At 38.2% G+C, this 25,856-nt stretch overlaps 2 protein-coding genes across 18 annotated transcripts in view; one reads left to right on the top strand and one right to left on the bottom strand.

Annotated features, from left to right (window-relative positions):
* LOC128856850 (blood vessel epicardial substance) overlaps window positions 1–25,856 on the top strand; it is a 67,694-nt gene that overhangs the window by 10,340 nt on the left and 31,498 nt on the right. For all 16 annotated transcript variants that reach the window (XM_054092260.1, XM_054092258.1, XM_054092257.1 and 13 more), the window contains one exon: window positions 10,977–11,872. In XM_054092260.1, the coding sequence (XP_053948235.1) occupies window positions 11,231–11,872 (642 nt within the window). In that variant the 5' untranslated portion in view covers window positions 10,977–11,230. The remainder of the gene's footprint in view (window positions 1–10,976; window positions 11,873–25,856) is intronic.
* On the bottom strand, window positions 16,799–23,967 carry LOC128856852 (transmembrane protein 205). 2 transcript variants are annotated; one of them, XM_054092261.1, is made up of 3 exons: window positions 23,119–23,967; window positions 20,125–20,366; window positions 16,799–18,145 (listed from the first exon to the last, which is right to left on the bottom strand). In XM_054092261.1, exons 1-3 carry the CDS (start codon window positions 23,550–23,552, stop codon window positions 17,697–17,699), a joined length of 1,125 nt encoding a protein of 374 aa, XP_053948236.1. In that variant the 5' UTR covers window positions 23,553–23,967; the 3' UTR covers window positions 16,799–17,696. The 2 variants fall into 2 exon arrangements, with proteins under 2 accessions (XP_053948236.1, XP_053948238.1); XM_054092263.1 differs by lacking the exon at window positions 23,119–23,967 and adding an exon at window positions 21,528–21,640.

The raw sequence follows: 25,856 nt of genomic DNA, 5'->3' as shown, positions 1-25,856 counted from the left end.
CTGAATCTAACAACGAAGGATACAATCAACTATTTGTGGAAACGAAGGAAAGCTGCACGGCAGAAATGATTGCAATACGTGAAATAATAATACTGTAAGTAATTGTTCGGTTTTGATCCAGTGCAATTAAAGAAAAGTTATATAAAGTTTTTGTAAAGCGAAATACCTTCGGCTCTTTCTTACCCTTTTTTAAAAAAAAAAAAAGCAAAACAAAATTAACATGAGTGTAACTAGGGAACAGGTAATAGAAATTTTAAGACAACAAAATGAGCAAAATAAAAAAGAATTAAAAGCCCAGTTGGATGAAGTGATGCAAACTCTTCGGCGCTTAGAGCCGCCATCCGCGGAGAGTTACATTCCCGTGGAAATAAATCCAACTGTGGTCGGGGGCAACACAAATATGGATTTAATAAAATCTATACAAGAATTTAAGGGGGATACTGCTTCTTATCCGGCCTGGCGTTCCGCAGCAGAATTCGCCATTGGCTACTACAAAGAGGGTTCAGAGCAATATTATGTTGCCATGGGGATATTTAGAAACAAGATAGTAGGCCCCGCAAATGCAACGCTCGCTTCCTTCTCAACTGTTTTAAATTTTAAAGCTATAATAGCTAGATTGGACAAAGCATACGCGGACAAAAGACCGCTACATGTTTTGGAAACAGAGCTCAGCGTTCTGAGGCAGGGAAGTTTGTCAATCTGCCAATATTATGATACGGTAGACAAGCAATTAACACTCATAACAAATAAAAATATAATGACTCATTCAAACAATACGCAGCTTGCCGCCGCGCTCAATGATAGAGCTAGAGAAAACGCATTAAGAGTTTTTATTTCTGGCCTAAAGCGGCCGTTATGCGACATTCTATTTTCTGCCAATCCTAAAGATTTGCCTTCTGCACTGGCTACTGCCCAGGAGTTAGCGAACAACCGCATGCGTTATGATTTCGCCAGAACATTTGCGGTTAACAACGTAGCAACTACCACTAGCCCAAAATACCACAATAACTATCCTGGCAATCCCCAAATGCTCAAGGACACCCCTACTCCAATGGATGTAGACCGCGGATCCTCCGCATTCCGACGTACAAAACAGTCCAACCAGAGTTATAGAAAGGGAAATGCCGTGGGAGGGCACCCCAAAAGGGATGCTAATCAATACGTGAATAAACGGGAGCACAGAAGGGGAGATTCAGTAAATTCACGGAAGCCGAAAGTGCAACGGACCAACCATTTGGAGACAACCCCAGAGGTGGATCCACAAAAGAAAATTACTGTGGACCGTGACAGTGATTCGGATGTCGAGATCGCTTCCAATTTCGCGATGGAAGACGAGGTTAATTTTTTAGTATAAGGTCGCTCCTACCTTACATTACCAAGAAGGCGTCGGAGGGGCAGGAGCTTAGGTTACTGATTGATACAGGAACTTCAAAAAACTATATCAAAAATTTGAGCTTCCTAAAGGGAATTATCCCTGTGGAGAGACAGTTTACGGTCAAAACTATAAACGGATGTAATCTCATAGAAAAAAAATGTAAGGTTTTCGTTTTGGGGAAAGTCTCAACTTTCTTCATTCTTCCTAATATAAAGGGCTTCGATGGTATAGTGGGATACGATTTCCTTAAGGAGATAGAATCTAAAATTGATACGACATCCGGATACTTATATTACGAGGGTGGTAAGGAAAAATTAAATAACGTCAAATGTGAGCAAGTTAACTCCATATATTTGGACAAGGACTCGGTCCCAGCTCTTGTGAAAAACGAGTTTGACTCTATGATTAAAAAGAATTTTAAGGCCTTTGCCGAACCTAACCGCGCTTTGCCATTTAATACTAAGGTCAAAGCTAAAATTCGTACCACTTCCTCGGAACCAATTTACACCCGATCTTATCCATACCCGGTTTCGGCGGCAGGATTCATTAATAAGGAAATAGAAATACTGTTGAAAGAAGGAATTATCCGAAAATCTAATTCGGCGTATAACTCTCCGGTCCATGTAGTGAATAAAAAAGGCCTGGATGAATATGGTAAACAAAAGCTCCGCATGGTAATCGACTTTCGAAAATTAAACGAAAAAACGATTGCGGATAAATATCCTATACCAGATATTTCTACCATATTGGCAAACCTGGGCAGTTCCAGATTTTTTACTACTTTAGATCTAAAGTCTGGATTCCACCAGATAATCCTTGAGGAGAAGGACCGCGAAAAAACAGCCTTCAGCATTAACAATGGCAAATACGAATTTAATAGATTGCCATTCGGGTTAAAAAATGCGCCCAGTATCTTTCAACGGGCTATTGATGACGTCTTGAGAGACGACATTGGCCAAAGTTGCCAAGTTTATATGGATGATATAATCATCTTTTCAAGGGACGAAAAGTCTCATATTCAACATGTCGATAAGGTACTGGGGAAGTTGGAAAGGGCCGGTATGCGAGTTTCAGCAGAAAAGACTAAATTCTTTAAAGATAAGGTTGAGTTTCTTGGCTTTATTGTCTCTCGAAGGGGGATAAAAACATGTCCAAATAAGGTCAAGGACATAATCGACTATAGGAAGCCGGAAACACTTCGAGCATTACGCTCTTTCTTGGGTCTGTCAGGTTATTATAGAAGGTTTATAAGGGATTATGCGTCTATCGTCAAACCATTAACAAAGTATCTTCGGGGGGAGAATGGCCATGTGTCATCCCACAAGTCCAAACACACTAAAATAGTCCTTGATGACGAGGCCATTCAAGCATTTAAAAGGGTAAAAAGCATTTTGGCATCGGAAGATGTTTTGCTGTTTTATCCGGATTATGACAAAACATTCGAACTAACAACAGACGCTTCCTCTAGCGCTTTAGGCGCGGTCCTCTCCCAGAATGGTCGGCCCATTACAATGATTTCAAGAACATTATCAAAAACAGAGGAGAATTATGCAACCAACGAGCGTGAGCTCTTGGCTATAGTGTGGGCCCTTAAAAACCTTCGACATTACTTATACGGTATTAAAGACATCGTAATATTCACAGACCACCAGCCTTTAACTTTCGCTATTTCGAACAAAAATCCTAATACAAAAATGAAGCGATGGCGTGCGTTCATAGAAGAATTTTCGCCTAAATTTGTTTATAAACCCGGCAGAGACAACGTCGTAGCAGACGCTCTGTCCCGTCAGTTTTTGAATAATATGACTGATACAGATGCTACAGCACATAGCGAGTCATCGCTCTCAAACACAATTAAAACTATCCAGTATCCAGTAAACCAATTCAAAAGACAATTCATTTTGACGAAGGGGGATCATTATCACCAAAGTACAAAAATAATTTTTCAGAAAAAAATTCGTTATACTATAAATTACGACACAATAGTAAATTTGTTGCATAATCTTAAGAAACTCGTAAACCCTAGCGTTACAAACGCTCTTTGTTGCGATCTTCCGACACTATCAGAGATCCAGGGACCTCTTGTCGAAGCATTCCCGGGGGTTAAATTTATTCATACAGAAAAATTTGTAATCGATCTAACGAATCCGAACGATCAACAGGAAGCAATAGCAACGGAGCATGCCCGTGCCCATCGATCTCTGTCCGAGAATTTTAAGCAAATTCTATCAGAATACTACTTTCCCGACATGAGGAAAATGCTCAGGTCAGCTGTATCAAATTGCAAGATCTGTCTGGAAAATAAATACCAAAGAAAACCACCAAATCCGGAAATTGGGAAAACTCCAATCCCAGAGCACCCAGGAGAAATTCTCCACTTAGACATTTTAATTACTGGAAAGCAGCTATTCTTAACTGCTGTTGATAGGTTTTCAAAGTTTGCAATTGTTAAACCTGTTATTTCAAGATGTACCATTGATATAAAAGAAGCTTTATTAGAGGTATTAGGTATGTTCCAAAACACTAAAACAATTGTCACAGATAACGAAAGAGCGTTTACTTCAAATTTAATTAGAAACATGCTACGCGATCATTTCTCCATAGAACAGTTTTTCGTACCCACCTTACATAGCGAAAGCAACGGACAGGTCGAAAAGTTTCATTCAACCCTTTTGGAAATAGCCAGATGCGTGAAGGCACAGCAGCAGATAAGCGAGGTTAAAGATCTGATTTTGCTTGCTGCTTACAAGTACAACAGAACAATTCACTCGGTTGTAGATTCGAAACCAATCGAAATTTTGCAGAACTGCCCAGCGGAGAAATTTGGGGAAATTAGAGATAAATTAATAAGAGCCCAGAATTTAGTATTGAATAGATTGAATGAGAAAAGAATAACCAAAACATATCAGCCTGGTGAAAGGGTGTTTCTTCGACGAAATAAGCGATTGGGAAATAAATTTGAGAAGGTGTTCGTGGAAAAAATAGTAGAAAGAGATTTAGGTACAACAGTACAGATAGAAGGCAGGAAAATTCATAAAAGTAATTTACGATAAAATCAATTTCAGATTGCCGCTTGCCCTAGTCTTCGTCACTAGAGCCAATTTAATTGACTACACCTCCTCACAAGTTATCACCATCCCTCGGGGAAATGTGGCTATTTATAATGAATTCATTTACCTCGTGCACGCCACCAACCTAACAGATTATCGCCAGATAGCTTACGAAAGCCGATGGTTCACATCAAAATCAAAAAATCAGGTAGTGAACGAAAATATTTTGAAACAGCAAGGTGAGGAAATACTACACATAATTCGCACTTTGGAAATACCTAAGAGAATTGCAAGGTCAATAGATTTTCTGGGGTCCGCCCTGAAATTTATAGCCGGTACCCCGGACCACGAAGATTTTGAACTGCTCTTGACGAAGGAAAGCATACTAATAGAAAACAACAATAGGCAGATTAGAATTAACTCCGATTTACAAAATAGAATTAACGAAATTACCAACCTAATCAATACACTTCGCGGAAATCAAACGGATTGGATATTAAAAGACGAGGAAACATTGCTCTGTGAAAATTTGGTAAGAAGAAATAACCATATAATCAGCCAACTAAACAGACTAGCACTCTCCATTGTGTTGGCAAAAAGTAATATCATAAATCCACTTATTTTGGATGACGAAGAGATGGATCAAGCGTTCAATTCCGAACAATTACCCTTTAGTTTAAGTAATTTACTTTTAGTATCTAAGGTAAAAATTTTGCAAAGTTCTGATGTTATTTACTATATTCTTAAGGTTCCTAAGGTTACAAATTTCTGTCAATTCCTAAAAATCTATCCTGTAGTCCATAATAATAGTATCGTAAAGCTAGAGACCACGCTTGCGGCAAAATGTAGCGATACGTTTCAACCACTCGAGAACTGCAATGACACTCTGGTAGCTAAAGTGTGCAAACCGGCTCACTCAGATTGCTTGGGTCAGATGCTAAATAATAACACAGCTAATTGTTCATCAGAATCGGCATATCACATACCATCAGTTCAAAAAATAGAAGAGGGCATCATTATTCTTAACAACGTGCAACCAACGACAATATTTGATCAACGAAAATTGGAAATAAGGGGAACGTATCTGCTTCTTTTTCGTGACTCTATCACCATAAATGATACAACTTACGTGGTAAAAAGAGAACCGACTTATATCCAACCACATCCTCCAAAAACCGTATCCATTAATTACTTGGAACACCATACGAGTTTGTCCCTACCATATTTGCACCAAATTTATATCGACAACATCTCTCGCATTCACGAATTGAAGGAGGGTATATCTGTTCATCGTAATTTGTTCTGGACGATTTTTTCTTTTCCTCCATTATTATTGATCGCAATAGCAATTTTTTTCATCCACCGCAGAAACAAATTAGCAAGTAATAAAGTAAAAACTCAGAGGGCAGTAGAGGAAATTTTGGCACGAGTCGAGGACGGCTCGTCTTAAGAGGGGGAGAAGTTAGCGCATTGCACACTTGCAAAGCTAAAACAGAGATTTGATGATTCCCTTGAATCACTCCCACGCTACTGGCTGTTCGTAATTAGATCGCACAGCTTACTCCTACGCCTGCCCGTCTTTTGGATTTTGCAAATAAACAAATCTTACAGCGGTCAAGCTGATCATCAATTTACGTACGTGACTTTTGGCAGCTTGAGGAATGCAGCTGAGAATGCATTCGTACCAACATACAAACAAAGCTGCCGGCGCAACTACACCAACACAAACTCAATAGCTACACCGCAAGTAGGGATTTAGGGTAGATTGTAAGAATATAGTTTTTAGTTGAGATTGGAGTTTAATAAAGAACGGTCGAAAGTTGAGATTGGAGTTTAATAAAGAACGGCAAAAAATAGAAAAGTTATACATACATATATGGTATTTGTTGTAGAAGGCTAAATATTTATAAAAAAAAAGAAAATTGGAATCAAAAAAAGGAAATGTAGTCCAAACTGGATAAAATATCGCGCAGCTAATATATTATTTTGATCATGGGTGTACATATGTACGGCAGTTATCCAACGATGTAAATCATAATCCCGTGTTAGCTAACGCGAATTGAGAAGGTTAACCGAAAACTGATTTTTATTTTTCTTATTTACTTATTCACCGCAGAAAGAAAGGATGCCGCCTATAGAGCCACGCTGCGATCGGGCGCAACGCGAGCCATGTGGGATCGCTACAGAGAGCTGAAAAAGGAAGAGAGACGTATTATCCGACAGAAGAAACGAGAGGCCGAAATACGTGAGTGCGAGGAGCTTGAGATGCTGGCCAACAGGAACAACGCCCGAAAATTTTACCAGAAAGTTCGGCGGCTTACAGAAGGTTTCAAGACCGGGGCGTTTTCCTGTAAGAACAAAGACGGCGATCTGGTGACTGACGTACAGAGCAATCTTAAATTATGGAGGGAACACTTCTCGAACCTGTTAAACGGTGACAGCTGCGCATGTCATAGAGAATGTGAAGATCCCGATACCCCAATCGTTGACGACGGAATTGTCGTTCCGTTACCCGACCATGACGAGGTGAGAATAGCAATATCACGGCTAAAAAACAACAAAGCCGCGGGCGCCGACGGACTGCCGGCTGAGCTATTCAAACATGGCGGCGAGGAGCTGGTAAGGTGCATGCATCAGCTCCTATGCAAAATATGGTCGGATGAAAGCATGCCTGCCGATTGGAATTTAAGTGTGCTCTGCCCAATCCATAAGAAGGGCGATCCTGCAATTTGTGCCAATTACCGCGGGATTAGTCTTCTAAATATCGCCTATAAGGTTCTAGCGAGCGTATTGTGTGAAAGGCTGAAGCCCACCGTCAACCAACTGATTGGACCTTATCAGTGTGGCTTCAGACCTGGAAAGTCCACCATTGACCAAATATTCTCAATACGCCAAATCTTGGAAAAGACCCATGAAAGGAGAATCGACACACACCACCTTTTCGTCGACTTCAAAGCTGCATTCGACAGTACGGAAAGGAGTTACTTGTATGCCGCGATGTCTGAATTTGGTATCCCCGCAAAACTAATACGGCTATGTAAGATGACGTTGCTCAACACCAGCAGCGCCGTCAGAATTGGGAAGGACCTCTCCGAGCCGTTTGATACCAAACGAGGTTTCAGACAGGGTGACTCGCTGTCGTGTGACTTCTTTAACCTGATGTTGGAGAGCATCGTACGAGCCGCAGAACTTAATCGCTCAGGCACAATTTTTTATAAGAGCGTACAATTGCTGGCGTATGCCGATGGTATTGACATCATCGGCCTTAACAACCGCGCTGTTAGTTCTGCCTTCTCCAAACTGGATAAAGAGGCAAAGCGAATGGGTTTGGTGGTGAACGAGGACAAAACGAAGTACCTCCTGTCTTCAAACAAACAGTCGGCGCACTCGCGTATCGGCACCCACGTCACTGTTGACAGTTATAATTTTGAGGTTGTAAAAGACTTCGTGTATTTAGGAACCAGCATTAACACCGATAACAATGTCAGCCTTGAAATCCAACGTAGAATCTCTCTTGCCAACAAGTGCTACTTTGGACTAAGTAGGCAATTGAGCAGTAAAGTCCTCTCTCGACGAACAAAACTAACACTCTACAAGACTCTCATCATGCCCGTCCTAACGTATGGCGCAGAAGCTTGGACGATGACAACATCCGATGAAGCGACGCTTGGAGTGTTCGAGAGAAAGATTCTGCGTAAGATTTTTGGACCTTTGCACGTTGGCAATGGCGAATATCGTAGACGATGGAACGATGAGCTGTATGAGCTTTACGACGACATAGACATAGCCCAGCGAATAAAGATCCAGCGGCTTCGTTGGCTGGGTCATGTCGTCCGAATGGATACAAACGCTCCGGCTTTGAAAGTATTCGATGCGGTACCAGCTGGTGGTAGCAGAGGAAGAGGAAGGCCTCCTCTGCGTTGGAAAGATCAGGTGGAGAAGGACTTGGCTTCACTTGGTGTGTCCAATTGGCGCCGGTTAGCACGAGAGAGAAACGACTGGCGCGCTTTGTTAATCTCGGCCAAAATCGCGTAAGCGGTTATCGCGCCAATTAAGAAGAAGAACTTATTCACTTAGCTTTATTGCTATTTTCAATTCATAATTGTATTAATTTAATACATTTTATCATTTTTTGTGTGGTTTCCTTGAGCTACGTATGAGATTATTTTATACAATATTTTCTGGAATATATAATCGATCAATAATCTTCTATATTTAAATAATAATATTTATTTCGCTTTGAATAGTGTTTGGCAATTCATAAAATAATTTTAATCCTTCATATCATGCAATAGAGCGTTTTGTGAACTATTAGTTCTGCACATATTACAATAATTCTAAAATGCTCTTTGGTCCTTAAGGAGTTATATACAGTTAGAAGGCCGAAAAGAATGGAATTTCCCAGAATTGTTTTTGAGGAAACTTGTAAACTTATTAATCTAAATTATCCTATCAAAAAAGACGTTTTGGGGTGACCACTATATCTCTGAAATGAATCCTCTGAAATTAAAAAACCAAACAGATTTCGTTAAAGTACTATAAATCTAGTATTTAATTGAAGGAATAAGCAAAACAATTTTTTTTTTACAAAATGGCGGTTTCTAAAAAAAAACATCGGTTTTTGACCAAAATTTCGGCCTTAAATTGTTTGTGAAAGAAATATTTATCGGTGAGAAAAAATATTCAATTAGTTACTAAAAAATATATTTAAGAGCTCGTGTTAAAATTTGAGATTAATCGGCTTAGGCTTTTTTCGAGTAATGTTGGTCTCCGACTTTGAAAACTCCATTTTGAGAAAAACGCGCTGCCTTGTGTGATTTGCGTGTAACTTCGAAAATATTCACCGGAACGATATTAAGTTTTCTGTGTGTAGGTATTACTCGTATTATGCACATTAAGAAAAAAATCATTTTTTGAAAATTTTAACTGTATATATAATATATATATATAATTATACATATATATATAATTGGCGCGTACACCCTTTTTGGGTGTTTGGCCGAGCTCCTCCTCCAATTTGTGGTGTGCGTCTTGATGTTGTTCCACAAATGGAGGGACCTACAGTTTCAAGCCGACTCCGAACGGCAGATATTTTTTATGAGGAGCTTTTACATGGCAGAAATACACTCGGAGGCTTGCCATTGCCTGCCGAGGGGCGACCGCTATTAGAAAAAACTTTTTCTAAATTTTTTTGATCTTTCACCGAGATTCGAACCTACGTTCTCTCTCTGAATTCCGAATGGTAGTCACGCACCAACCCATTCGGCCACGGCGGCCGTATATATAACCCCTTAACTAACTGTATATGACCCCTTAAATTATACGTTTGCACTTCTCCCATATATACCAGTTGCCATGAAAACATTCATTACATTCATTGGTTGATATTAAGCCATTCTAAAGTATCGAGCATGCATGTCATTGGGGGTCAATATATTGCACAATAGAATACAACGCACACCCTTATTTTGTAATTTTTGCAGCCTGATTCTCATTTCTTTTGAATCCAGGAACAATATTGAAGAGCAATACTCAAGGTGATGCTTGATCATCAGATTATGCTTATATTATAATTATGATCTTAAGGCGTTATCAATTGACAATCTTCTTCCAATTCTACGAAAAAACCAGAAACAGCAAAGATTTTCGCTACACACATAGTTCAAATGGCTTTCAAAATTCAAATTTCGTCTATTGTATATCTATCCCTAGGCGACCGCCGTAGCCGAGTGCGTGACTACCATTCGGAAGTGCATAGATTCGAATGCCGTGCATAAACATCAAATACCAGAAACAGGTTTTTTCTAATACCGGTTGCTCCTCGGCAGGCAATGGCAAACCTCCTAGTGAATTTCTGTCATGAAAAAGGTCTTCATAAAAAGCATTTGGCGTTCGGAGCCGGCTTAAAACTGTAGGTCTCTTTATGCAACAACATCAAGACTCACGCCACAAATAGGAGAAGGAGCTGGGCCAAACACATAACTGAAGTGTACGCGCCAATTATTTATTTATTTATTTCTTATCCTAGGTATTTAATTTCATAGATTTTCTATAGCTTCATTATCTATGATTGCATCTTCATTTGAATTTCCATTTACTATGATAGCCTTAGTTTTGTAAACATTGAGTTTTAATTTCTTAATTGTTAAAATATTTTTTTTAAGTTAGTGTTCATTCTTTCAATAAATTCGCGCGTTGAAATACCAGTTATATAGAGTAGAGTGCCATCAGCAAACAGGCAGATCTCTACTCTTGCCGGTTGCCGGTTAGCCATTCAAAATTGTGCTTATCATAATTACAGAATCGTATTATTCACATTTTTATCTAAACAAACAGTAAAAACTAAATACGCATGGACAACGACAAAGAACAGATAATTTTTGCGTCGAATTTCTGTGGCTGTATTTACGTTCCCGTTCTGCGTTTTAGGGTTAGCAGAATGAATTTTTGGAGGAACCTGATTTTTTAATTTATATCATTACTTTTTAATGTTGTTATATTATTTTGTTATATGTATGCTTTAATTAATATGTTCTTGTAATTTCTTGCAGAAAACATACATTGAAACAGGCAACTTGAGCTATGCAAATGGACGACTCAACCAAGAGATTAAAAGGGTCGTCATAATCTTAAACAGTTTCACTGAAGAAAATAACAGCCATACAACAGTAGTAACCAGCAAAAAGATAAAAACATTTTTTTAAATTTCATATGTCAAAAAAGAGAAGATATTTAAACCCTTATCCCGAATGACTCACTGTTATCGCGCCGAATTATTTCAAGTCTACTAAGAGCATAATAAAATATGTTGCTCATAAGTGCGCTCGCACTCGGGTTGGTGGACTCAACAAATTACAATGTTGGCATACATTTGGGTGTATTTAATCTGGCGACAACGGCGGTAGCTGCAGCTACTACGGTGGCGATAAATACAGCTGTCGCAGCGGATAATGTGGATACTGTGATAGGCGGCACGATGCCGTTGGCAGCCACTCCAAATGGAGGTATAGAAGGCGTCCAAGTTAACGCTCTAACGACGGGGACTGTAAGTGGTACTTCGATAGCGCATACAACAACATCAGTTGGCAGCAGTGCGGGCAGTGGAACCATTACATGGGACAACAACGGTACTCTGCGATCTCTTAATCCAGGCGATTGGTCGATCGAACAATGTATGATTTGGCAAAGACCACATCATCTTTATTTCCAACTGGGCAATGCCTTCTTCTTACTGGCATTTCTGGCGCCGCATGGGCCTTTCGGTGCACTGTGGCTGCGGGCGCTCATTCTTATTGGGTGCACGCTAATGGCAATGTACGGCTACCTGGTAGAGTGTAAGCCGGATGTCGTGCTCTGGTCTGGGCTATTTTTCGTGGTCAACTTTATTTACCTGATTATTGTGCTGTGTCGGTTACGACCGGTTCGATTCGATAAGGAAATTGAGGGGGTGAGTGATTCAAGTGTACAAATAAGATTTTTGCCACATATTTCTATTAAAAACTGTTCGAAATCTAAGACGGAAAATTGATGTTTTATTCATTACATCTGCATTTACGTAACTCGGTAATATTTTACTTTTGAAATGATTGTATATTAGTGTCAGAACATATGTATATAAGTACATAGATAATATTATATGAACAATAATATTTGTAGCTTAAGTATTAAATTTATTTGAGTTTCGATTTCAATTTACACATAACTTTTTTGCCGTTTTCGATAACTCTCGTTCACGTTTGAAGAGCTATAAGAAAATATTTGATATCGAAGAATAAAAATCTAAAATATGGATTGAGTACTTGAAATAGAAAAAATTATATTCCATTTATTTCCTCAACGTTTGAATGATGGAAAGTTTTTTTTTTCCATTGAACCTTCGGCTGTTGTAGCTGAATGGGTTGGTGCGAGACTACTAGTCGAGATTGAGATTCGTAGGTTCGAGTCTCCGTGCTTGAAACAGCAAAATTATATAAAAAGTTTTTTCTAGTAGCGGTCGCTCCTCGGCAAGCAATGACAAACCTTTGAGAGTATTTCTGCCATGAAAAAGCTCCTCATAAAAAAAACCATTTGCTGTTCGAAGTCGGCTTAAAACTGTAGGCCCTTTTATATGTGGAACAACATCAGCACGCACGCCCCAAATAAGAGGAGGAGCTCGTCCTATCAGAAGTGTACGCGGCAATCATTTTTTTTTAATTTTAATTGAACCTCTTGTTAGAACATATAGAACTTTCATCATTAGCTTTATTTCAATAAAAATACGGCTGTGAGCAGCTAGTGCATGTTTAAACTCATGCAGTGTGTCAAGAAAATGTTTTGACATACAAAGATATTCAAGTCATTTACAGTTCTTTAACTAAAACCATCGCTTCCTATTGAATTTGGAGAGACTTTCCAAATTATTTCACTAACTTACACAGTTTCCACCATTTCGTAGTGTTAACTTTTTAAATCCACCGAAGCAAACAGAAACAAAAACAAAAACAAATGCTTATCTCAGCTATCAGCAAAAAAAAAAAGTAAATAAAAAAAGGAGGTATTTTTACATATCTATTTTTGCCATCGTTTGCTAAAACGATTTGTTATCTTACCGAGTTGTTGTTGCGTTAGTCATAAATCAGCCATAAAATGATCGTAAGAGTGGTTTGTTAATCAAAATATCAAATTCTACGTAAATTATAAAGAACCCAAAAATACCTGGAAAACGGACATCGTTTGAGGTGACTCAGTTGGTCAGTGCAACAGTTATCAGTAATGATATATTTAACCCAAAAAACTGTTTATGATACAATAAATTGTGCAAAAAATGAAAATATGCTGGAGCCAAAATCTGCAAGTGGAAGAACATAGAAAATATCTGACGGCGCCGAACGTATTTTGGTGAGAAAAGTAGGCGCAAACTCCCATATTTTGACAAGAAATCTTGCTAATGAGCTTGGAGATGAGTGTAGGGTCGAAGTTTTTCATGAAACAGTCCGCCAAGCTTTGCAAAAGAACCAATATACTTCACGAGTCGCTTGAAAGAAGGCTTTGTTCTCTGCACCGCATAGTCAAAGACGGCTATCTTCGAGTAGAACGCACGTAGCTAAACCTTATAGCTACTGGGATGTTGTGATAACCTGCGATGAGGCTAAAATCATTTTGTATTACAACGATGGGATAATGGGTGGAGGCAGTCATTAAAAGCACTGGAAAGGCGCAATATTATACCTGTATCGACAGTAAAATTTGGCAAACTTTTAGTCGTGGGCATGCATATCCAGCAAGTGATTTGGTGTTAATGGAAGATAGGATGGATGCACGTCAATATTTGAATATTCTTCTTCTTGATTGGCGCGATAACCTCTTACGCGATTTTGGCCAGGTTTAACAAAGCGCGCCAGTTGTTGTAGCAACATAAACATTCCCCATACATATATGGGGCATACTGCTGAAGTGACAGTCCTTGGTCGGATATGAATCCGGGTCATTCCGGTAACGTGGAACCGACTGTCGTGGGAACGAAAGCGCGCCAGTCGCTTCTTTATCGTGCTAACCGGCGCCAGTTGGGCACACCAAGTGAAGCCAAGTCCTTTTCCATTTAATCTTTTCAACGCAGAGGAGGCCTTACTCTTCCTCTGCTACCACCAGCTGGTAACGCATCGAATACTTTCAGAGCCGGAGTGTTTGTATACATTCGGATGACATGACTGCAGTTTATTCGCTCCACTATGTCTGTCTCGTTGTAAAGCTCATACTGCTCATTGTTTCATCGGCTACGATAATCACCGTCACTAACGTTCAAAGGTCCAAAAATCTTGCGAATAATCTTTCACTCAAACACCTCAAGGGACAAACAATGCAACAAAATTTGGCTTCATTGTTGACCACAACCCTCAGTTTAAATTCTACCAGGACAATGATCCAACACATAAAGCTCATATGGCCAGAACGTAGCAGTTTTTTGATTGAAGTAAAGTATCTGATACACGAGCTCAAAGCCTGGATATGAATCCAATAGGAAATTTGTGGGCATATTTAAAGAAAAAGTTGTAAAAAACTCTCAGAAGTCCGAGCAGAGGTCATAAACGTTATTTTCGAGGAATGACACAAGATATCCCAGGACGATAATGTTCATAAATTGATTCACGTTATGAAAAGCAGACTAGACGGTGGTATAGATGCTCGGGGTTGAAGTAGTGATTCACATTTTATTTTTTAAAACATTCATATAATTTAAAGTTATTAACTGGAAATGTAAAAATACTTTCTTGATAGCTGTGTTTGAAGTGGATATAATTTTTACTTTGTTTTTGTTTTTTGTGTTATTTTTCAACTGTATATTCTATTATATAAATTATTTATATTAGTCAAATAAAGCCAAAGAATGAAAGAACACCATGAAAAAATACATATTTCTTTAAGCAATATCTCGGATTAGTAGATGTCAAAATACTGTCTTGACAAACTGTATGTAGAGTATGGTTGGACGAAATGATGAATTACCAATTCCAGAGAAAGGTTAACCTGCAAACTGAACGGAAACTATCGCGGAATTAACCGAGCTCATATTGCGAACTAGAAGATTTGTCAAGATTTGTTGAGCTTTCTCAGCGATTCGGTTTTTATCTCTTCAGTCGTCGCAAAACTCCGTCATTTCATGGGTCTCATCAATATTGGGAACAAGAAAGAGTCGTAGGGGCCAAATCTGGTGAATATGGTGGCTGCAGCATGATAACGGTGTTGTTTTTAACCAAGTAACCTCTCACAAGCAAAGACGAGTGAGCAGGTGCATTGTCATGATGCAAAAGCCATGCATTTTTTCCACAACTTCGGGCGTTTTTTCGTATTGCTTTACGCAAACGGCGTATAACTTCAAGGTGATATGCCTTATTTACCGTACGACCTTGTGGTAAGAACTCATGATGCACTATGCCATGGTAATTGAAGAGAACAGTGAGCAAACCCTTGACATTTGATCGAACTTGGCGAGCTTTTTTTTGATCTTGACTCTACTGGACTCTTCCATTGGGACGATTGGGCTTTGCTTTCGATGTCATAACCATATACCCATAATTGAACAATATATACAATTCATATACCCGTCATTCAACAATTCCTGAGCGATGCTCATGCGACGTTGTTTTTAGTAAAAATTCAATTTTGGAACGAACTTGCCCGCCACACGCTTCGTGCCCAAAATTTCCGAAATGATTGCATGGCATGAGCCAACCGATATGCCGACACCCTCAGAAACTTCTTTAATTGTGATTCGACGATTCTCCGTAACAATTTTCTTCATTTTCATCGGTTGTTGATGTACTGAAGCGTCCAGAGCGAGCGTCGACCTTCTGTGAAAAGCACACCGAGGATTCTAGCCACCTTTTCACATGCCTCCATAAATCCATTCGCCTAATAGCCTGGGCTTGCCGTTAGATGAGTTAGACGATGACGACTGGTGCCTACACCATACCGGCAGGGCTTAGTAAACTGCTATAACAACGACAACAACAACAATACTCCTACCTAGCACTCAGTCGTACTCGTTTGGCACGGTCCACGTTTCTGTTCCATATAAAATGCGAACAAAGTGACAGGCTTTTGCTCGTCAGAGAGGGTTCCTATGGTTGCCTAAAATTTTACACAATAGACGGGGACTCTTTGCGTGAGTCCAGTGGATACTTTGTTTTATCCTTAGTAAATTCAAGCTGGATTCAATAAGCTGTATGAGCTTTATGACGACATAGACATAGTGCGGTGAATAAAGATCCAGCAGCTACGTAGGATGGGTCATGTCGGCTCTGAAAGTATTCGATGCGGTACTATCTGGTAGTGGCAGAGAGAAAGGAAGGCCTCCTCTGCGTTGGAAAGATCAGGTGGAAAAGAGGTTGACTTCACAATGATGTGTCCAACGATGTGCACGATAAAGAAACGACTGGCGCGCTTTGTTAAACTCGGCTAAAATCGCGTAAGAGGTTAGCCCGCCAATCAAGAAGAAGAGAAATTTAAGCTGGGCCAAACTGCCTTGTTGCTGTTGTAGCAGCGTAAACATTCCCCATACATATATGGGGAATGCTGCTGAAGTGACAGCCCTTGGCCGGATATAAATCTGGGTCGTTCCGGTAACCCTAGATTCGTGGGAACCTTATTTGCCTTGTTTGCTTCTCTAAGCTCGTATTTCGTATTTCGGTTGCATTAAGTCATACTTTTGCCATCAATTTTAAAAAATCGCACAAAATAAATGCATTGATAAGAATCAAAAACCTTTGTACATTCTTACTTAAAAAAACAGTTCTTTTAAAATGTCTTAATTTCGTTTTTATTTTATTTTCATAGGACTGAGGTCTCGAAATCAACACTGCTCTTGGTCCATATTCATTTCTCACACTTTCATAAAATTATATCGTAATAATACAAACATGCAAAACTCCTGTACGAGTTACTTATTATTATATAATATTTTGTATAGTTAATATTGTTTTCAAATACATTTCATATGTAAAATCACATTTTTATTTCGATTCAATAATAAAAATTCGGTAAAGGCGCCAGAAATTTATAATTCGGTGTGTATGCGTAAATTTTGTATAAAATCTAAGTTATTTGGATAATATGACACACACACGCATACATACATAAATATATACTCATTCAATCGTTAACATAAAAAATCCTGTAATTTGGTTTTGTGGTTGGATGGACAAAAGCTCATGATGTACAAATGTATGAATGTTTGAAAGTAGACGATGCGAATACGTATTTAGGTCTAAAATTTGTATCACCTAGCTGAAATTGCAGGTCCACAACGTTACGGGGGTTCATATGGCATGATTTAAAATGGGGAGGTGCATATGCATGCATTATGGGTATCACAGTTTCTATATACGAATACTTTTCGTAAGTAATTTACATACTTAAATTTAATGAATTTTTCATGAAAGATTTTGTGAGATGGAGGTAAGTAATAATTTCGATGCTTGATTACAGACCTAATGCTAATACATATGCCATTACGAAGACAATTTTAACTTAAATACTACAAATGCAATTCGTTTTTGGTATATAGTTGAAAATTCGCACATTCGCATATCCTGGTACGTTGGTAGCGTAGGAAAGATCGCCGTACATGAAGATCTATAAGTATGGTATATGCGTATATGTGTTGCATTCGGGTAGCTGCCGCAGCTAGTTACAATTTAATCTTCTTGTAGTCTGTTAATGCATGTATATTGATCGCTGGGTTAGTTTTCACTTTTGTTGTATATCCTTCCAATATATACTTCTTTTCTACCACCTTAGCTAATTTGTATTTTCGATGCGAGAAAATACAAATGAAGGCAGGTAGCTAACAGCACCGTCATGTTGCCCATGGCTATCGTCATGTGGATGCGGCGAAATGTTTTGTGGATGCGCTGATAGTGTGGACAATTGATGAGATCGCCTTGCTCGAGAGACCCCACCTCCCGACCACTACCGATAGCACCTTCAATCCGGTATTTTTCGTGCATCAGTCGCAGCATTGGAGGTGCGAGATAGAGACGTATCATTAACTCAATTAAGGCGGTGGTAGCCAGTGCTGTCAATTGCACCATTGTGGCTACAGTCCACGAGTTAAGGAAGTACTTGACAAAAAGTATTAACATACTGATGCTCAACACAGAGCTCAGTGCGAAATAACGTGGAAACAAAATCTGCTGACACTGTCCAAATGTGTGACGTGGCAACGAGAAATACAGCGATAGCCCTGAAAAGCAAAATACGATCCGTTAGACATTGATTAAATATAAGTATGTAAAATATTGTGCTTAAATAACTATTATTGGAATTCAAGTCTAGGTTAGGTTAACCTATGGAGAAATGGAATTCAAGAAGTGACTGAATTGACTTTTGGCTGGAATATTTAAGCTTGACCTCAACTACTCAAAACCAAATCTTAAAATGAAATAAATCAGTCCGAAAGCAAAAATAATTCAACCACGAAAAAATTAAGACAAACCATCTGCCTGCAAAGTCCGTCTAAAGATGTAAGATCCTCCTTGTTTAAGCAAAAATCTAGGCGAGTCCCCGTTTTACTGCAAAAATGAATGACACAGTGCTACAATGGATCTGAAATCCATAATAGTTTCTAAAAATTCTTACTATTTTCAATTTATTATACGAAACAATATTATTGTAGATATTGCGAGCTTCTACATTCTAATGGTAAACCACAAGCTTTTTGGGACTCATGAAAATAATGAAAATGCTTATCATATTTTATGTAGTCAAGTGGATTTGTGTGTGATTATCACTCGGCGTCTCTGGGTTTGAAGCCCATGGACAAGAAACGAAAAATTATGGAAAAAGGATTGCCTTAAAGCGCGCGCTCTTCGGGTGGCAATAGCAAACTTCGAGTGCATTTCTGCCATGAAAGTTTCAAGACGCACACCAAAAATTAAAGTGAAGCACGGTCAGACACTTAGTAAAAACACCTAGTAAAGGATGTATGCACCAATTATGTATGTGTGTGTACATGTATATACATATATAAATAATAAATTCACTATATATATCTTTAAATTATCTGAAAGTAGTAGCTAGCATTTATATAAAAATGTGATAATAAATTGTGGCTCTTAAAGTTCCGGGAAAAAGTTTTGCCCCTTGTTAATTTTTTGACAAGCTTTGATGTGCACGTACACCTTCTGCCTGTAAATACCTCCAGAGTAATGCCCTTTACTCGTGCATACGCGTAATTCACCGACAGCCAAAAATTTTTATTGCTCTGAATTTACACTTTAGTCTGTAATGTGAATCTTTGCTCGTGCAAAACATATACACCTACATATGTATATATGTATCAATATACGACACCTTTGACGTATGAGTGAGAGTATTCATTATATTCTCCGCAGTAAATCGGTCTATGCTTAGACCACGTGACAACTACTCCAATTCGGTGTGGTACTAGTCCACAGTTAATTGCTAACAAATGAAAGGTTTAACTGCGGCGATCGCGATATTTCTTATTTATTTTACTCCCGTACATACAATATACCTAGACTAGTTGCCAGGGCAAACACATTGGGGACTAGCCTTGCTTACTCACAACTATTTTGCACTGGATTTAAGACAGCCGTTATTGGTCATTCAATAAGATAGCCTGAAATTTTATTGGCGGGCACTGTTTTTTATCACCAACGTCAATTTCATGATCTTAACTATCTTTTGTATAGATTGCATACGCAAGCAGTGCATGCAACTTAAATGCGAACCTCGTGCGCAAATATGATATATGTATGTATGTCGATGCGTGCATATTTACTGACGTAATCTGATTTTTGCTGTTTTAAACACTTTTAATTGCACCTGTATGCATACATACATATATATAATATTCGTAATTGTGTATGATCTTTAAATTAAACTGTCTGCGGAATTAGTTCATTTTGGGCGGTACAAGTCCGCGCCTAATATCCTAATATTATAACCTCGTTTGCCTCTATTTTGGGTAATTCTGGATTCAAATTTTTCTATACAGTCCCAGTTACATAAAATACTTAGCATAAAATTAGAAAAGGTACAAACTCATTTTTTTCAATCTATGTTATTCTATTTCCCCATATTATTAAAGAATATCTATTCATTTCAGGTCTTCCCTTTGTTCTTTTCCTTATACTCATTTGAATTATAGTCATATGTGTATGCATGAGCTAGGCAGGTAGCAATGCAACTTCTTCTTACCTGAGATGAATGTCATCCATATTTGGGCACCGAAATGAGTAGCGAATGCACCTAAGTATGCGATGGCTGCCAAAGTGTTATGACGCTGGGCATGTTGCTCGCCCTTGATTGAAGTTTGCTCTGCACCGCTGACAGCGGAGGAATCACTTGTGTCCACTATATCTGGCCAAACAGTGAACATCACAAATGTTAACACACAGACGGCGATTAAATGCGCTGGCTGCGTCGTTCTCGTCAGCAATCTGTAAGGCAGTCAAAAATCAAAAATGTATAACTAAATATGAATCAAAAAAGATAAGCGAATATATTTATATGTACATATATACATTATGCATAATGCCAGGCGAATTTTATAACATCTAATCGCACACTAAACAAGAATGTGTAGGATACCAAAGAATGATGAAAACGAAACAACCTTCTGTAAGGTCTGTAACTAAAACAAATAAATAACATAACAGTGTTCCAGCATTTTCTAGTTTCATAGAGATTCTTTCCCCGTTGGTTCTTTGGAGGTATGTTCTGAGAGAGAGTGAGTGAGATTTGTCTACGGCTTTTTCTGTCATGGAAATATACTAACATTTATGCAGATGTATTGATATATTTATTGTTGCTAAGTGGGGAATTGCGTAGCTGCCGTTACTCTATTGTCGTTTGGCGATTTGATAATATTTATTTCAAGTTTTCGTATCGAATTTTGTGTCTTTTGTTTTTATCATGCATATTTGTTATTGTCATTGCTTTATCTTTACTACTCAGGGAAAACTACAACTGCAAGCGAAAAAATTAACTTTTGCAAAAAACTACCGTCGTATACAAAGCTCCGACGCTGTGCATATTTATGCGCTTAGAAATCGCAGCAGAATGGCGTACGTGCGAAAACGCATGCAATTTTATTGAGGTTCAATTTTCATACGAGCATCGACTTGGGACCAGAACGGTTGTACTCGCGGAATTGGCGCGTAACATTTTTTGCAATCACCTGCTCCAAATATTCCTCGGCTTGGACAATATATTTTTTACCCCAATCTGGGATGCCCAAATGACAGGCATATTTATGTGTGTACATACATACATACATAAATTCAAATTCGCAAACGCATTCCAATTGTACTAAATTGTGTACGCAAAATAAATATTATATGTCAAATTGGGTGTTTGAAAATAATAACAATAATGAAGTGTTGTTGGGGTAAGAACCGTCGGCACACTTCTGACATGTATTGCGCCTACAACTCAAATACGTTATTGATGTTAATAATTAGTGGCAGGTGTTGAATTTCCATGACAAATACAATGCGTTAGTGACAGGCGGCTTGTGAAAGTAAGACTTCGTTATTAAAGTTATATGTATCAAAAATGCACTGAGCTAGTTTGATTTAAAACATTCATTAATTTATTACCTTCTCATCAAACTTAATTTGAAATAAAGTACCGCCTTAGCCTGGAGAGATTTAAATATGGAGCACCAACGATCTGTTGCATTGCACATTGAATCCATAACTAATCTGAGCTGATGCTTTTAGCATGCAAACAATAATATTTACACACACATACACATGTACATAAATGTAAGTATGGATATGTGTATATACTTTGTACAAAACATTTTCATCTGTCGCTTATAAAAAAATTTGTTATTATTATATTTTATGTCATTAAGTCGTACACTTGCATAAATTTAAAAGTGATTTTGCTTTTCTGAAAAATAAATGTTTCATACACAACAGAGTCGGAGCTTTATGAGGTGCGCACCTAATGTGGGAAGACTATTTTCTCAAATGCTTTTTAAGTCTTAGTGGAGCTAACACTGCCATGCGTATTACAATATTTTCCTAGATATACTGTTATTTATTAAACGTAAAAAGTAGCTTCTTCTTAATAACAATTACCCGCAAACGTTTGAATTAACTTAATGCATCCATACATGAATTTAATTTCGCTTTGCGAAAGAAAACAAAGTTCTGGTTCTAAGCACGTCACCATTACTTGCGCAATACTGTTATATGCAATTATTATTTATGCGCTCCTAGCAAATTTCGAACAATAATTAGTGCACATTTACTGTATAGATCTTAGGGGAAGAAATTTGACTGGCTAGCCCAGGTTCTTCTGAAGGAGTATTTGCTGTCTACATATTTTTGATAAGAAAACATTAGTTATTAAGGAAATAAAAATTGCTTCTTCTAATAATACAAATAAAAATATTAATCTGCTAGTAGCAATTCACCAATCGAGGCAAAATATCAGTTTAAAAAGGTAGCCAGAGTGCTAATTGAGTTAGGGTTATACGAGTATTGTATGTATCCCCTACAAATAGAAATAATTATAATCACTTTAAATAGTTTAATCTGAATATGATAAGTATGACTGTAGAATTTTGAAGTGCAGCAGTTTATCAAACAATGTCATAGAGAACGCCACGTGCTGACGTTGTGTACAATTCGTTTTCTCAAATACAAGTAGACTTTAGACTGCATCACTTTCTCAGGCGGAAACTTTCCAAGAGTGTGAGTGTGAAAGTCTGTATTTGTAGATGAAATTTGCACCGCTCACATTCGTGCTCTTATATGTGACGCAGCACCTGTTCAAAAACTGATCCAATTCTAATCGCTGGCTAGCTGGCTGGCGTGACGTTGCAGTCGTTCACACGCTCATCCTGACATTGCCATTAGTAAGTAGATATAAATAAGCACATTGCGCGAAAGCAAATAAACTTCGCAATGAATTAGAAATTATTGCACAAGTGTAAAATTCTTGTCTGTATGCACACACGTGCGCAAATACACACATATATGTTGGTACGAATGTAAATAAGCCAAATACCCGAAAATTGGTAATAATCAAAAAAGGCTTTAATCATCGTTATGACTTAACACATACCGATACACCCAGTGGCACATTAACTCCAGCCCCTGCACCCAGCAACAGTGCGATTCATTTAGTAATTACATAGAGCACTTCAATCGATGGAAAGAAGGTTTGATAACTTACGTGTATAATTTGCTGCTTTGCATTTTTTCCGCAACACCATAAAGTCGCTGCACGAAGTTTTTCGTCACTTGGGTTGTTAAGGCGAGTGCGTCCATATCGGCTTTATTCGCTTCAATTGTTTCGGTGCCTGTAGCGCCAATATTTGTGATATTATCCTGCAATTTGGTGGAAGTTTGTTGGTTGCGGAAACGCCCACAAAGGCGAGGAATGCTCAACGATGAGCTTTTGCTTGTAGATGGGGGCTTTCCTGTGCCAGCATCAACGGCGGCATGGTTGTGGTGTGACATCTCCATGCTGGCTACGGTGGAACTCCGTTCTTCGGCACGTTTTTTGAGTGTGTACTGCACGGTTTTTATAATCTTCTCGGGCATCCCATGCTCAACGAATTTTCGAATTTGGGCACTCTGCATACCGGAACCGGAATTTGGGCACATTTTGAGGTTTGACTTGTTAATTCAATTTAATGTATTGTCTATTTGTATGTATCTATGTCTGTGCATATGTATGTATGTTTAATTAAAAGCGTTCTTTGCAATTTCGTTGGTACCACTTGCATCTGTTTTTAATTTGCATTTAACCGATTGCCTTTATTTTATTTAACACCACAATTTATTCACTATTTCCGAAAACGAGAACGTTGCGTGGTTTGTAATATGTGATTGTGATAGTTAACGGGTTTAGATCGATTAATTATGTTTGATTAGAGCCTTTTTCATACTGTCGATTCCTTTAATGCTTTTCCACGCACCGTACCGTAGCAATCGCACGAGACTTGGACTCGTCGAAGTATTGAACGCTTTTGAGTCAATTATCATCACCGTGAGGTTTTATATTCGGGAAATATATTCTTCGCTCACACCGTCGCTTCAGCGCCACCAACTCGTCTCCGATAACATTCCCTGTTGTGCGCATGGCGTTTCAATAAGCTCAGTGCGCCCGTTTTCTCCTATTTTTCTCTTCAACTAGCTCATGTGTATTTTTGCTCATTCGCTCATCTGGCTCGAATTGATCGTGCAGTGCCGTGCCATTCGCGAATGACAGTGTGCATGCGCTGAGTAGCGGCAATGTAAGAGCTAAACGGCTGAATTATAGAAAAACGTTATCTCTTCGTGCTCAGACCGCGTATGCTATAAGTATGTATACCCTCCACTTCAAAAGTCCAGTGCATATCCCAGTGAGAAGTGTTCATCACAAGTGGTATCCTTTGCTGTACCGTTGATCCGCGTATAAATTTATACCACTCATGTTGTTGTTGGATTTCACACACACATATATACTTGTGTGGAGGCATATAATCAAGTGCAGCTGCACCAAATAATTCAATGGCATTTGTAAATGTATAGGCGCTAGTGGGTTGCTAGGTGGCTGCACATTTGCACAAACATAACTAACTATGTACCTATGTATGTGTCGCATTTATAGAGTGGCAGAAGTTAGGGCACAACTATGGAATTACGTGAGATTTACAGCCTTCTAATAAGGCAGTGATGGCACTTGTCTTTATTGCCACTATTACTGTCATTGTGATTGTCATCATTGTTTCATGCGACGGCGTTTTAATGTCATTTTACTTCCAAAATTCGAAGTGGCATGCACGTAAGTAAAGGTTTTGGGATGGTGCGCAATTTTTTTTTATTGCCAGCGCATGCCGTTAAGAACGTTATATCAATATATGTATGCACACACAAATTACAAATCACAAATTTAGAAAATAATTGAAATTCATAATTGAAAACATCAGCTTCCTTTTCAAAATTTTCTTAAGTGCCTCATTTACGCGGACAAATTAGGACCGATAGAAGTATGAATGAATGATAATCAGAATGAAGACAAAATGGTTTACAAAATTCTTTACTTACACGCTTGTGTATGCACATTTTTAGGTATACATACATACATACATACACACTTTCATTTCACCTTGCAGTTATTACAAGACTTATGGAGAAAGGAAAATAAAATTTAATTTCTTTAATTGCTTAATATATAATAGAACAATAGGTATATATTTTTATAATTTAGGCAAAGTACTAGAAAGTTACTTGAAGTCACCAAAACATACAATATAAAATGTAAGTACGCATGTTAAATTTCGTAATTTATTTCAGGCTTAATCATAAATGAGGATAGAATCGAAATTAACAATAATATTTCATGAGTCAGTAATAAATCAGTTGTGTAACTAATATTTGATTTAAAATTTGTTTATAAAAACTTTGAGGAGATTATATGATTCTAAAACCATCAAAAGAATCCCCGAAATGTAGTGTTCCTCTTTACTCAGTGTGACGCACTCTGTGGTAAAGAAAATTTCCCAATGTCCCTATTCAAAGACTTTTATTCTTTGTCTTCGAGTTCCTCTTCTTATGCGCACACTTCCTAGTTCTCTGATATACGTATGTATGTGGCAGTGGTCAATATTAAAATACCAGATTAATAGATATTCATTTTATTTTTGGTTTTGGATTGATTTAATTTTGGTTCTTCTTGCTTAGTATGTATATCTACGTACAGACACGACTTCTCAAAAAGAATGATATGTTGTGCAATTGTTAAAAGGCATGGTTTAGTGAAGTATAACAGGGCACACTCATATGTTTGTGTGGTATATCTAACTGTAATATTATTTATGTAGATAATGGGATCACTGTCGCAGAATAATAATTGACAGTGTTTTAGGAGGAGTTTTTTAAATACCAATAACCAGGCTTTCTGCACTTGCACCCGTTTTTGGGTGA

Source organism: Anastrepha ludens, chromosome 3 (genome assembly GCF_028408465.1).
Source record: "Anastrepha ludens isolate Willacy chromosome 3, idAnaLude1.1, whole genome shotgun sequence".
In the NCBI taxonomy this organism is placed as follows: domain Eukaryota; kingdom Metazoa; phylum Arthropoda; class Insecta; order Diptera; family Tephritidae; genus Anastrepha; species Anastrepha ludens.
The sequence above is the reverse complement of the archived record's forward strand: the minus strand, read 5'-3'. Positions and strand labels throughout refer to the sequence as shown.